The sequence below is a fragment of the Drosophila pseudoobscura genome, chromosome X (genome assembly GCF_009870125.1).
Source record: "Drosophila pseudoobscura strain MV-25-SWS-2005 chromosome X, UCI_Dpse_MV25, whole genome shotgun sequence".
Classification (NCBI taxonomy): domain Eukaryota; kingdom Metazoa; phylum Arthropoda; class Insecta; order Diptera; family Drosophilidae; genus Drosophila; species Drosophila pseudoobscura.
The window spans coordinates 67,211,052-67,224,394 of NC_046683.1; the positions used below are offsets into that span (position 1 = coordinate 67,211,052).

At 43.2% G+C, this 13,343-nt stretch overlaps 1 protein-coding gene across 2 annotated transcripts; it reads left to right on the forward strand.

The window, feature by feature from the left end:
• The first annotated feature begins 326 nt into the window (after positions 1 to 326).
• Positions 327 to 4,293, forward strand: Alp1 (Alkaline phosphatase 1). Of its 2 annotated transcripts, none has more exons than XM_033382505.1 (4): positions 327 to 456; positions 2,369 to 2,628; positions 2,706 to 3,810; positions 3,862 to 4,293. In XM_033382505.1, exons 1-4 carry the CDS (start codon positions 342 to 344, stop codon positions 3,990 to 3,992), a joined length of 1,611 nt encoding a protein of 536 aa, XP_033238396.1. In that variant the 5' UTR covers positions 327 to 341; the 3' UTR covers positions 3,993 to 4,293. The 2 variants fall into 2 exon arrangements, with proteins under 2 accessions (XP_033238396.1, XP_002134641.1); XM_002134605.3 differs by lacking the exon at positions 327 to 456 and adding an exon at positions 1,883 to 2,123.
• The last annotated feature ends 9,050 nt before the right edge of the window (positions 4,294 to 13,343 follow it).

Genomic DNA, 13,343 nt, shown 5'->3' on the forward strand with positions numbered 1-13,343 from the left:
TTTCATGTTCGGTTAAATATTACTAGCTAGCCAAAAGCCTCAGATCTGAACTCATAGTTTTATCCGATTATTAAATTGATTTCTTACAAAGTCTGATTAAATTTAAGTTTTCCTCCTTACTGCATTGCTTATAAAATAAGGTTTAAGAAAAACCGGTCAACAACTATTTCCACCAAATGAATTTATTACATGGTAATTACACGCTAACTACACACTTGTTACTATACTTTAGTTACATGTTACTATACATGTTACCCATAAAGGCGCCTGTGTGACAAAACCTCCGTTATCTATTTTTTGACATGCCTTTTTTTCCGAAATTTTTGAAAAAATAGATATCAATGGCAAACAATCAGAAATTCGATGCTGATCACGAATTAGTATTCGATGTGGCCTGGGACATGGCTCTGAGTTGCATTTCTACGGGGTCTCTACATTGGTGTATTGTCCAAAAGGGTGAGTTCATATCACGTTTTAAAATATACTGGAAAATACTATGAAAAGTATGAAATTTGAAAGGTGTGTGAGCTAGACGTGGTGGAAAGAAAATCATTTATCGGTGAAGTACACGGTGTGGTCCACAGAAATATACCGAACCTACTCATTTTCAAAATATAGCGTATATACTGATGTAACAAACGAACTTGGCCCCCCCTTTATTTAAACAGGTTAAGAACTTGAGCTAACCCAGGAGAATAATATTGTCTTTTGATTCTTCTTGTAGATCCATCCTATCCTTCTTCTTTAATTAAAATAAAACCACGATGAACTGAGCTAAAATTCTTTAAGTTCCGTCATTTTCGTAGGGTGTATTTTAATGCGAACAGTGGGTACAATGGGTGGTCTAATGGGTTCGCTGTCCATGATAGAAATCCATGTTCCTCGCTATTTATGTATGGTTTAATATTACTAGCTAGCTAGGACCTTCAGCCCAGAACACATAGCTTTATCCGATTGATGAATCAATTTTTCCAAAATTGGCTTATTTTAAGGACTCTCTTTATTGGATTGTTTTAAAATAATAAAAATAAGGACGAACATTTCCTAAATCCTATAATATCTGATCGCCTAGGGTGTGCAGCCATTTCCAACGAACGGCTATCGAAACTATCGACTGGATAGTAGAGTTGCGCGCCTAAATTGCAGTCAGTAAGTGAAAAAGACAATGCAATCCAGTGGAATAATCGATGCAGGAAAGCACGATTTGGAGGGTGAAAATTTAAAAAGCATGCGTATTTAAGTTTATAAATAAAATGTATGATGAAATCTCACCGCAACGTAATTAAAATCATTTGATATGCCGAAAATGTACTCAGTTCTAAGTTTGCAAGTAATCGTTTTGTTTTAATCAACTAGAAAACCTGTTTATAAGAAATTAAAGTCACCTCCGTCATTTAAAAATTAATAATGCAATAAAAAGCATTAATATATTTAGTAAATCGGAGAGAAAGACAGCCGAAATGCATTTTAGATCAGTATCCGGCATTAGCACCACACTAAAGGTTAACGAACCCATTAATTTATTAACCAACAACTTGATAATATATTGCGTCTAATTAAATAAAAAGTTTTTTAGTGACTCCAGCATCCGAATATATTAATTATTCTAATGCAATGCACAATCTCTTCCATCTTTGTCTTGCTTTAACGATCTTATCTTAATGAATGCAGCGGTGCAACGAAAAACCTGATTTTGACTCGCAAGACTTAACCATGGACTATTAAATAAGGGCATTAATGCTGATAACATTTAAATACCAAATTCCTGGGTGATAAGCTCATTTAGAATGTATTTAATGCAAAGCCATGCTTTTATTTATTATCCCCCCGTACGAGTATATCGGTAATTTTTCTGTTCTGTCGTTGTTTCTGGTGTTTTTTTAGAGTTCTATAAATACGCATACAGTTACCAAATGCGGTTTAGTCAGTCCGTAGACTTCTTAAAGGTTTGTCTCAGTCTCGGACTCCACGCTCGCTATCAGTCGGATCGGATCCATTGGAACAGTCGTAAGAGTTTCGGGCTTGTCAGCGGTTCATCAAAATTCTCACAACGATGCGTGGCTTTTTGTTAGCGTTTGTGTTCCAATTCGCTTTGTGCCATTGTCAGTATAAATATGGGCCAGGTGCGTGATGCTTAACGGGTTTGACTTCTCAGCCATAAAATACATATACCAAAGATAAAAGATCTCGGCTGTGTACAGTGAGAGTGTGAAAGAAAGTAAACACAAAACACATTCCAAATTGGATTAATCAAGTGTTAAACGAATATAAAAGAATATCAAATAGTTTATTTTAATGTACAAAGAGTCGCAGAATGTACTTTCGCCCAGAATGACGCCAACCCAACTTTTTTGGATTTTAATTTCAGAGCGCGTCTGGAATCTACGCTCCGTGGAGGAGCTAAAGAGCAAGGAGTTCTGGTTTCACGATGCCCAGCGCACACTCTTCGAGAAGCTGTCGACGCCTCCGAATCAGTATGTGGCCAAGAACGTTATCTTCTTCCTGGGCGATGGCATGTCCGTGCCGACCGTCACCGCCAGTCGGATCTTTGAGGGCCAATTGCGAGGAGTAGTGGGAGAGCGGAATCGTCTGGAGTTTGAAAAGTTCAATTTCGTGGGACTCTCAAAGGTACATATGTATATATGTACCTTCACCTGATCTGAAATAAATCTAATTGCTTCTTTATTTATTCCTTTTTATCGCAGACGTACTGTGTGAACAAACAGGTCTCCGACTCGGCGTGCACGGCCTCCGCATATTTGTCTGGGATTAAAGCCAACTACCTGACCATTGGAGTCACCCCCAATGTCCAGGTGAATGATTGTGCAGGGGCCAGGCTGCCCCAGAATCGCCTCTCCTCGATTGCCGCCTGGGCAATGAAGGGTCGCAAGTCGGCTGGCGTGGTGACTACCACACGGATAACGCATGCCAGCCCCGCGGGCGTCTATGCCCACACCTCGAATCGGGACTTTGAGAGCGACTTTGACGTTAATTCTTTTGGGGAAAATGCCAGCAAATGTCCAGACATTGCCCAGCAGCTGATAGATGGGGATGTGGGGCAACGCCTGCGGGTTATCCTGGGTGGCGGCACCTCGAAGTTCTTGCCCAACACCGAAAAGGATGTGTATGGCAATCAGGGTCAGCGTTTAGATGGTAGGAACCTCATAGATGAGTGGCAGAGGAGCAAGCCAGGTAACGCCAGAGTGGTCTTTAATCGCACCGATCTCTTGGCGAACGATGCTCGCAGTACGGATTTCTTGTTCGGTTTGTTTAATGCCTCGCACTTGGCCTATCACTTAGACGACAGCATAGACACTCCCACGCTGGCGGAGATGACAGAGTCAGCTATCAATGTCCTTTCCAGGGATCCTGAGGGCTATTTTCTGTTTGTCGAGGGTGGTCGCATCGATCATGCCCATCATGAAACCAAGGCCAAGAAGGCCCTGGATGAAACTGTCCAATTCTCGAATGCCATCAAAAAGGCTCGCCTTCTGACGAATCCTTGGGACACATTGATTGTCGTTACCGCCGACCACGGACACACGGTCTCGATTAGCGGCTATCCAGATGTGAATAACAGCATTGCCGGCTTGAATTCGGAGTTTAGTGATGTAGATTCCAAGCCCTACGCCACTCTCTCCTATGCCAACGGCCCTGAATTTCAAAAGTTCTATCAATCGAAGGATGGCGTGGTGGAACGCGTTGATCTCACTACCTCGGATATTGGTGACAAGGATGCGCGTTATCCCCACGGCGTGCCCATGTCAGAGGAGACCCATGGAGGCGGTGACGTGGCTGTGTATGCTCACGGTAAGCTGGAGGATCTATATGTATAATTTAATTAGCTGATTGCCATTTCAGGTCCTTGGGCGCATTTGTTTACAGGCGTCTATGAGCAAAATACTATACCCTTCATGATGGGATATGCCTCTTGCCTTGGGCCTGGAATGACTTACTGTGATCTCCAGCCAAAAGTTTCGTACAATCCATAATTTATAGTAAAATATACTTTTTTTTAATACAGTTAAGTTACTCCATACCTTGCTTATATAGTTAAAAGATCTATTTGGCCTCCACATTTTTCTCGGATAAGCGCCACCTCCTTAAAATAATTGTTAATTTAGTCTATTATGGTAAAATGTCACTTGAAAACTAGAAATGTAAACGTCTCTTTACTGTGCATTTATACTACTAAATCTGAAAGCCACAAAATTCTATAAAATTAAAAAAGTGTTGTGTGTTTGTGACTTAATAAAAATGTAGTCTGAAGAACCCGAAATGCAATGAATCAAATTAATAATCAATAAAAAAATGAAATTTCTCTAGCTCTGGCTTCGTCAGGCATTGCAGCCACTTTGCTTGAAGGCGGTCGAGCAGCCCTTTCAGCTGTAAAATTTCCATTGAATATGCAACGCAACGAAACTCCAAACTGCATCATTTCCAAGAGGCAAAGGTTTTGCAGCAATGTAAACTAGTAGTGTGGGATGAATGCACGAGCACGATGGCGAGCCGACTGTTACGCGGTACGAAGAAAAATAAAAAAAAAATAATATTTTCCCAATTAATATTAATCTTCTAGACTTCGAAATCCTCTTTATCCTGCGGCCCTGCCACAAACGGTTATAGCAGATCGGGAAATCGGGAAATATGACTAGCAGGGGTGGTTTGGGTCCTTAGCTGGAGAAAATAATCTTGATCCTTGGTCGTTGACAAGGACCTAATCAAATCAAGAATTTTCTTCCAATCACAGGAAGCTGTCGCACGCCTAGATGGGACCAGAAATAACGGGGTCATCTGATCAAGGATGCAATTCCGATCACAGGAGCACCACTACTTTCAATTTGGGGGCACTCACACCCGAGATTTTTCGGTTTTCAGATCTGGGATACCAGGCAAATAGAAAGCAGTAGAAGGTCGCTGGTTTTTTTTAAATTTTGTATTTTAAATTTCCGTTTCACATCCCCAAAAGTATGCAAAAAATTAGGAATTCACTTAATTTGTTAAGTTGCTGATTTCTGTTCGCCTAATAGATTGCAAATTTGTAATTTTAGGCCATTTGACGTCAGATTTATTTTCTTTAGCAATATCTCGGCTATTAGCCTATAAATATGTGCTGTTTGGGGTGGGGAATGTCATCATTAAAATTGCCAAAAATCGGCCTCATTTTCGTAGTCGACATTTTGATGCCGCTCGACCGTCTGGATCCTCGCGATCCTGGGAGTGTTGGTCCTTCACCGATCTGGCCCTATTTGTCTGAGATATAGGCTTCTGAAGATTCGCATATCATGCAAATACTGGTTTCTTCTGCACGCTATATCTCTGCTATACGGCAGCCGATTGGGGCGCGGCATGTCTTTTCGTGATCGGGAGACTCCTGCCAATCGACTGCAATCGGAAAAAAGGACATCCATTTCTTCACGATTTTCGCAAAAAATCATCATTAAAATTGCCAAACATCGGCCTCGTTTTCGTAGTCGACATTTTGATTCCGCTCGACAGTCGGGATCCTCGCGATCCTGGGAGAGTTGTCCCTTCACCGATCTGGCCCTAATTGTCTGAGATATAGCCTACCGAAGATTGCCGTATAATTGAAATACTGGTTTCTTCTGCACGCTATATCTCTGCTATACGGCAGCCGATTGGGGCGCGGCATGCCTTTTCGTGATCGGGAGAGTCCTGCCAATCGACTGCAGCTTGATGGTTGTTGTTGTACAACAATTAACAGCCACAACTTTTGTTGTTTTCTCCGATATTTGAGGCGCGATCGGGACGTGTGACGTTTTCCTGAGTTCGGAATAGGTTCCTTGAGATAACGCATTCCTTATTAAGGATCAAGGATATTTTATCCAGACATATATACATATCTTGTTTTCTCCTTTATTTGTGGCCTGATCGGGAGGTGTCATGGCCCGCCGTGTTCTGAAAAATTTCATTGATTCTTCGGTAAGGACTACAACAATCTGAACCATTCATATTTAGTTTTCTCGGCTATTGGTGGGCCGATATGGGTGTGCAATGACTTCCTGTGGTCGACATGATGTCCCTGATTTAATGGAGTAATTTTTATGGATCAAGGACTGTTTCCCCAATCAAAAAATTTCTGTTTTAATCGCTATTTGTGAACCTATCTGGGCGTCCCACGCCTTTTTCTAATCGGAATAGTTTCCCCGATACAGAATACAGTAAGGATGATTTTTCAATAGTTTTATTTATCGCAACATAGCTTAGTACAAGTAAAAAACGAAGTGGAATACATATATATTTACCATCTAAATGTATATTCGTGTACATCCCTAAACCTAACAACAACGAGATCTTTCTAGAGTCTAGTAGCACGCGTAGCCCTCGTAGCCCTTCCCTTGGTTGCCATAGTCACTGTCCTTGTTGTCGATGGCCAGGTCAAAGGATGACGACGGCTTATTAGGATCGGAACTTGCAAGGGCTGGGATAGATCTCGGTATGTCTCGAATACGCCTCGCTAGTGCTTGAATAGGACTCCGTCTGGCGGGGCGGACATCGGATACGACTCGGTTTGAGATAAAGTGAAGGGTGCATAAGTCCTCTGTGAAAGAAGATATATTTTAAAATATGTCCAAAAATGTATACTAATTTAGTTACGCGTTTCTTTATCACTTTATCTATAAACTCTTAGTGGGTAACATCGATTGCCCTGATCTGCTTAGTAGGAATGGCTTGAGTACGCCTGCAAGGACCCAAGCACCCTTTGTGGTTGATCTCCACCGAACCAACTACGAGTATGGCAATAATCTGTTGGGCTTTTTGCCAGCACAATGCGTTGCCAGCTGGGATGCATTTGACCTTTTCCAGGGGAAAGGAGCCATAAACAAACGTTTGATTATGGAATTTTTCCTTTTTTATGCATGATTTTGTAATGGTGTGTTCTTGTTATTATTTAAGATAGAGATATGTTAGTTAAGGATTATTTTAAATTCGTTGTCGAATAAAAAAAAAATAAATAAATTCTAATATGATTCATTGGGAAAAATATTCTGGGTCCTTGATAAGGGCTCAATTAAGTCGGGTACATTTTTTCGATCACAGGGATCCATCACACTGATCGGGCCACAAATAGCGGAGAAAACAATCAAGCAAAACTGGCCTGTTGTAGTCTGTTGTTAATTGTTTTACATCTAAATAAGAAAAAACTAATTTTCTACAACGATTTTTGTTGTGCAATAACAATTCCTCAACTTGCGACCAAAATGGCCGATTTTTTCATATTTTCTTTGGCTTTCTCGACTTTTTATGGACCAATCTGGGAGTGGCATGTATTTTCGTGATCGGGAGAGTCCTGCCAATCGACTGCAATCGGAAAAAAGGACATACACTTTCTCACGATTTTCGCAAAAAATCATGATGGTTACATCATTAAATTTTGCGAAAATCGGCCTCATTTTCGAAATCGAGATTTTGACACCGATCGACAGTCTGGATCCTCGCAATCCTAGGAGAGTTGTCCCTTCACCGATCTGGCTCTAATTTTCTGATATATAGCCTACGGAAGATTGCCGTATAATTGAAATACTGGTTTCTTCTGAACGCTATATCTCTGCAATAGGGCTGTTGATCTGGGCGAGACACCGATCGACAGTCTCGATCCTCGCGATCCTAGGAGAGTTGTCCCTTCACCGATCTGGCTCTAATTGTCTGATATATAGCCTACCGAAGATTGCCGTATAATTGAAATACTGGTTTCTTCTGCACGCTATATCTCTGCAATAGGGCGGCCGATCTGGGCGAGGCATGTCTTTCCGTGATCGTGAGAATCCTACCAATCGACTGAAATCGGAATAAAGGACATTCATTTTTTCACGATTTTCGCACAAAATCATGATGGTTACATCATTAAATTTTGCGAAAATCGGCCTCATTTTCGAAATCGAGATTTTGACACCGATCGACAGTCTGGATCCTCGCGATCCTGGGAGAGTGGTCCCTTCACCGATCTGGCCCTAATTGTCTGAGATATAGCCTACGGAAGATTGGCGTATAATTGAAATACTGGTTTCTTCTGAACGCTATATCTCTGCAATAGGGCTGCCGATCTGGGCGAGACACCGATCGACAGTCTGGATCCTCGCAATCCTAGGAGAGTTGTCCCTTCACCGATCTGGCCATAATTGTCTGAGATATAGCCTACGGAAGATTGGCGTATAATTGAAATACTGGTTTCTTCTGAACGCTATATCTCTGCAATAGGGCTGCCGATCTGGGCGAGACACCGATCGACAGTCTGGATCCTCGCGATCCTGGGAGAGTTGTCCCTTCACCGATCTGGCTCTAATTGTCTGATATATAGCCTACCGAAGATTGCCGTATAATTGAAATACTGGTTTCTTCTGAACGCTACATCTCTGCAAAAGGGCGGCCGATCTGGGCGAGGCATGTCTTTCCGTGATCGGGAGAATCCTGCCAATCGACTGAAATCGGAATGAAGGACATCCATTTTTTCACGATTTTCGCACAAAATCATGATGGTTACATCATTAAATTTTGCGAAAATCGGCCTCATTTTCGAAATCGAGATTTTGACACCGATCGACAGTCTGGATCCTCGCGATCCTGGGAGAGTTGTCCCTTCACCGATCTGGCCCTAATTGTCTGAGATATAGCCTACGGAAGATTGGCGTATAATTGAAATACTGGTTTCTTCTGAACGCTATATCTCTGCAATAGGGCTGCCGATCTGGGCGAGACACCGATCGACAGTCTGGATCCTCGCGATCCTGGGAGAGTTGTCCCTTCACCGATCTGGCTCTAATTGTCTGATATATAGCCTACCGAAGATTGCCGTATAATTGAAATACTGGTTTCTTCTGCACGATATATCTCTGCAATAGGGCGGCCGATCTGGCCGAGGCATGTCTTTCCGTGATCGGGAGAATCCTGCCAATCGACTGAAATCGGAATAAAGGACATCCATTTTTTCACGATTTTCGCACAAAATCATCATTATTTTGCGAAAATCGGCCTCATTTTCGAAGTCGAGATTTTTACACCGATCGACAGTCTGGATCCTCGCGATCCTGGGAGAGTTGTCCCTTCACCGATCTGGCTCTAATTGTCTGATATATAGCCTACCGAAGATTGCCGTATAATTGAAATACTGGTTTCTTCTGAACGCTACATCTCTGCAAAAGGGCGGCCGATCTGGGCGAGGCATGTCTTTCCGTGATCGGGAGAATCCTGCCAATCGACTGAAATCGGAATGAAGGACATCCATTTTTTCACGATTTTCGCACAAAATCATGATGGTTACATCATTAAATTTTGCGAAAATCGGCCTCATTTTCGAAATCGAGATTTTTACACCGATCGACAGTCTGGATCCTCGCGATCCTAGGAGAGTTGTCCCTTCACCGATCTGGCTCTAATTGTCTGATATATAGCCTACCGAAGATTGCCGTATAATTGAAGTACTGGTTTATCTCTGCAATAGGGCTGCCGATCTGGGCGAGACACCGATCGACAGTCTGGATCCTCGCAATCCTAGGAGAGTTGTCCCTTCACCGATCTGGCTCTAATTGTCTGATATATAGCCTACCGAAGATTGGCGTATAATTGAAATACTGGTTTCTTCTGAACGCTATATCTCTGCAATAGGGCTGTCGATCTGGGCGAGACACCGATCGACAGTCTGGATCCTCGCGATCCTGGGAGAGTTGTCCCTTCACCGATCTGGCCCTAATTATCTGATATATAGCCTACCGAAGATTGCCGTATAATTGAAATACTGGTTTCTTCTGCACGCTATATCTCTGCAATAGGGCGGCCGATCTGGGCGAGGCATGTCTTTCCGTGATCGGGAGAATCCTGCCAATCGACTGAAATCGGAATAAAGGACATCCATTTTTTCACGATTTTCGCACAAAATCATCATTAAATTTTGCGAAAATCGGCCTCATTTTCGAAATCGAGATTTTGACACCGATCGACAGTCTGGATCCTCGCGATCCTGGGAGAGTCGTCCCTTCACCGATCTGGCTCTAATTGTCTGATATATAGCCTACCGAAGATTGCCGTATAATTGAAATACTGGTTTATCTCTGCAATAGGGCTGCCGATCTGGGCGATCCGTGATCGGGAGAATCCTGCCAATCGACTGAAATCGGAATAAAGGACATCCATTTTTTCACGATTTTCGCAAAAAATCATGATGGTTACATCATGAAATTTTGCGAAAATCGGCCTCATTTTCGAAGTCGAGATTTTTACACCGATCGACAGTCTGGATCCTCGCGATCCTGGGAGAGTTGTCCCTTCACCGATCTGGCTCTAATTGTCTGATATATAGCCTACCGAAGATTGCCGTATAATTGAAATACTGGTTTCTTCTGAACGCTATATCTCTGCAATAGGGCTGCCGATCTGGGCGAGACACCGATCGACAGTCTGGATCCTCGCGATCCTAGGAGAGTTGTCCCTTCACCGATCTGGCTCTAATTGTCTGATATATAGCCTACCGAAGATTGCCGTATAATTGACATACTGGTTTCTTCTGCACGCTATATCTCTGCAATAGGGCGGCCGATCTGGGCGAGGCATGTCTTTCCGTGATCGGGAGAATTCTGCCAATCGACTGAAATCGGAATAAAGGACATCCACTTTTTCACGATTTTCGCAAAAAATCATGATGGTTACATCATTAAATTTTGCGAAAATCAGCCTCATTTTCGAAATCGATATTTTTACACCGATCGACAGTCTGGATCCTCGCGATCCTAGGAGAGTTGTCCCTTCACCGATCTGGCTCTAATTGTCTGATATATAGCCTACCGAAGATTGCCGTATAATTGAAATACTGGTTTCTTCTGAACGCTATATCTCTGCAATAGGGCGGCCGATCTGGGCGAGGCATGTCTTTCCGTGATCGGGAGAATCCTGCCAATCGACTGAAATCGGAATAAAGGACATCCATTTTTTCACGATTTTCGCACAAAATCATGATTACATTTTGGGAAAATCGGCCCCATTTTCGCAATCGAGATTTTTACACCGATCGACAGTCTGGATCCTCGCGATCCTGGGAGAGTTGTCCCTTCACCGATCTGGCCCTAATTGTCTGAGATATAGCCTACGGAAGATTGGCGTATAATTGAAATACTGGTTTCTTCTGAACGCTATATCTCTGCAATAGGGCTGCCGATCTGGGCGAGACACCGATCGACAGTCTGGATCCTCGCGATCCTAGGAGAGTTGTCCCTTCACCGATCTGGCTCTAATTGTCTGATATATAGCCTACCGAAGATTGCCGTATAATTGACATACTGGTTTCTTCTGCACGCTATATCTCTGCAAGAGGGCGGCCGATCTGGGCGAGGCATGTCTTTCCGTGATCGGGAGAATCCTGCCAATCGACTGAAATTGGAATGAAGGCCATCCATTTTTTCACGATTTTCGCACAAAATTATGATGTTTACATCATTAAATTTTGCGAAAATCGGCCTCATTTTCGAAGTCGAGATTTTTACACCGATCGACAGTCTGGATCCTCGCGATCCTGGGAGAGTTGTCCCTTCACCGATCTGGCTCTAATTGTCTGATATATAGCCTACCGAAGATTGCCGTATAATTGAAATACTGGTTTCTTCTGCACGCTATATCTCTGCAATAGGGCGGCCGATCTGGGCGAGGCATGTCTTTCCGTGATCGGGAGAATCCTGCCAATCGACTGAAATCGGAATGAAGGACATCCATTTTTTCACGATTTTCGCACAAAATCATGATGGTTACATCATTAAATTTTGCGAAAATCGGCCTCATTTTCGAAATCGAGATTTTTACACCGATCGACAGTCTGGATCCTCGCGATCCTGGGAGAGTCGTCCCTTCACCGATCTGGCTCTAATTGTCTGATATATAGCCTACCGAAGATTGCCGTATAATTGAAATACTGGTTTCTTCTGAACGCTATATCTCTGCAATAGGGCGGCCGATCTGGGCGAGGCATGTCTTTCCGTGATCGGGAGAATCCTGCCAATCGACTGAAATCGGAATAAAGGACATCCATTTTTTCACGATTTTCGCACAAAATCATGATTACATTTTGGGAAAATCGGCCCCATTTTCGCAATCGAGATTTTTACACCGATCGACAGTCTGGATCCTCGCGATCCTGGGAGAGTTGTCCCTTCACCGATCTGGCCCTAATTGTCTGAGATATAGCCTACGGAAGATTGGCGTATAATTGAAATACTGGTTTCTTCTGAACGCTATATCTCTGCAATAGGGCTGCCGATCTGGGCGAGACACCGATCGACAGTCTGGATCCTCGCGATCCTAGGAGAGTTGTCCCTTCACCGATCTGGCTCTAATTGTCTGATATATAGCCTACCGAAGATTGCCGTATAATTGACATACTGGTTTCTTCTGCACGCTATATCTCTGCAAGAGGGCGGCCGATCTGGGCGAGGCATGTCTTTCCGTGATCGGGAGAATCCTGCCAATCGACTGAAATTGGAATGAAGGCCATCCATTTTTTCACGATTTTCGCACAAATTTATGATGTTTACATCATTAAATTTTGCGAAAATCGGCCTCATTTTCGAAGTCGAGATTTTTACACCGATCGACAGTCTGGATCCTCGCGATCCTGGGAGAGTTGTCCCTTCACCGATCTGGCTCTAATTGTCTGATATATAGCCTACCGAAGATTGCCGTATAATTGAAATACTGGTTTCTTCTGCACGCTATATCTCTGCAATAGGGCGGCCGATCTGGGCGAGGCATGTCTTTCCGTGATCGGGAGAATCCTGCCAATCGACTGAAATCGGAATGAAGGACATCCATTTTTTCACGATTTTCGCACAAAATCATGATGGTTACATCATTAAATTTTGCGAAAATCGGCCTCATTTTCGAAATCGAGATTTTTACACCGATCGACGGTCTGGATCCTCGCGATCCTGGGAGAGTTGTCCCTTCACCGATCTGGCCCTAATTGTCTGAGATATAGCCTACGGAAGATTGGCGTACAATTGAAATACTGGTTTCTTCTGAACGCTATATCTCTGCAATAGGGCTGCCGATCTGGGCGAGACACCGATCGACAGTCTGGATCCTCGCGATCCTAGGAGAGTTGTCCCTTCACCGATCTGGCCCTATTTGTCTGAGATATAGGCTTCTGAAGATTGCCGTATTATCTCTGCAATAGGGCGGCCGATCTGGGCGAGGCATGTCTTTCCGTGATCGGGAGAATCCTGCCAATCGACTGAAATCGGAATGAAGGACATCCATTTTTTCACGATTTTCGCACAAAATCATGATGGTTACATCATTAAATTTTTCGAAAATCGGCCTCATTTTCGAAGTCGAGATTTTTA

Excerpts from the sequence above, each read along its gene's own strand:
- Alp1 (XM_033382505.1), top strand. The coding sequence starts at position 342 with ATGGCAAACAATCAGAAATTCGATGCTGATCACGAATTAGTATTCGAT. Across the intron at positions 2,629-2,705 it reads ATTTCGTGGGACTCTCAAAG|ACGTACTGTGTGAACAAACA; the intron begins GTACATATGTAT and ends TTTTTATCGCAG. Across the intron at positions 3,811-3,861 it reads CGTGGCTGTGTATGCTCACG|GTCCTTGGGCGCATTTGTTT; the intron begins GTAAGCTGGAGG and ends TTGCCATTTCAG.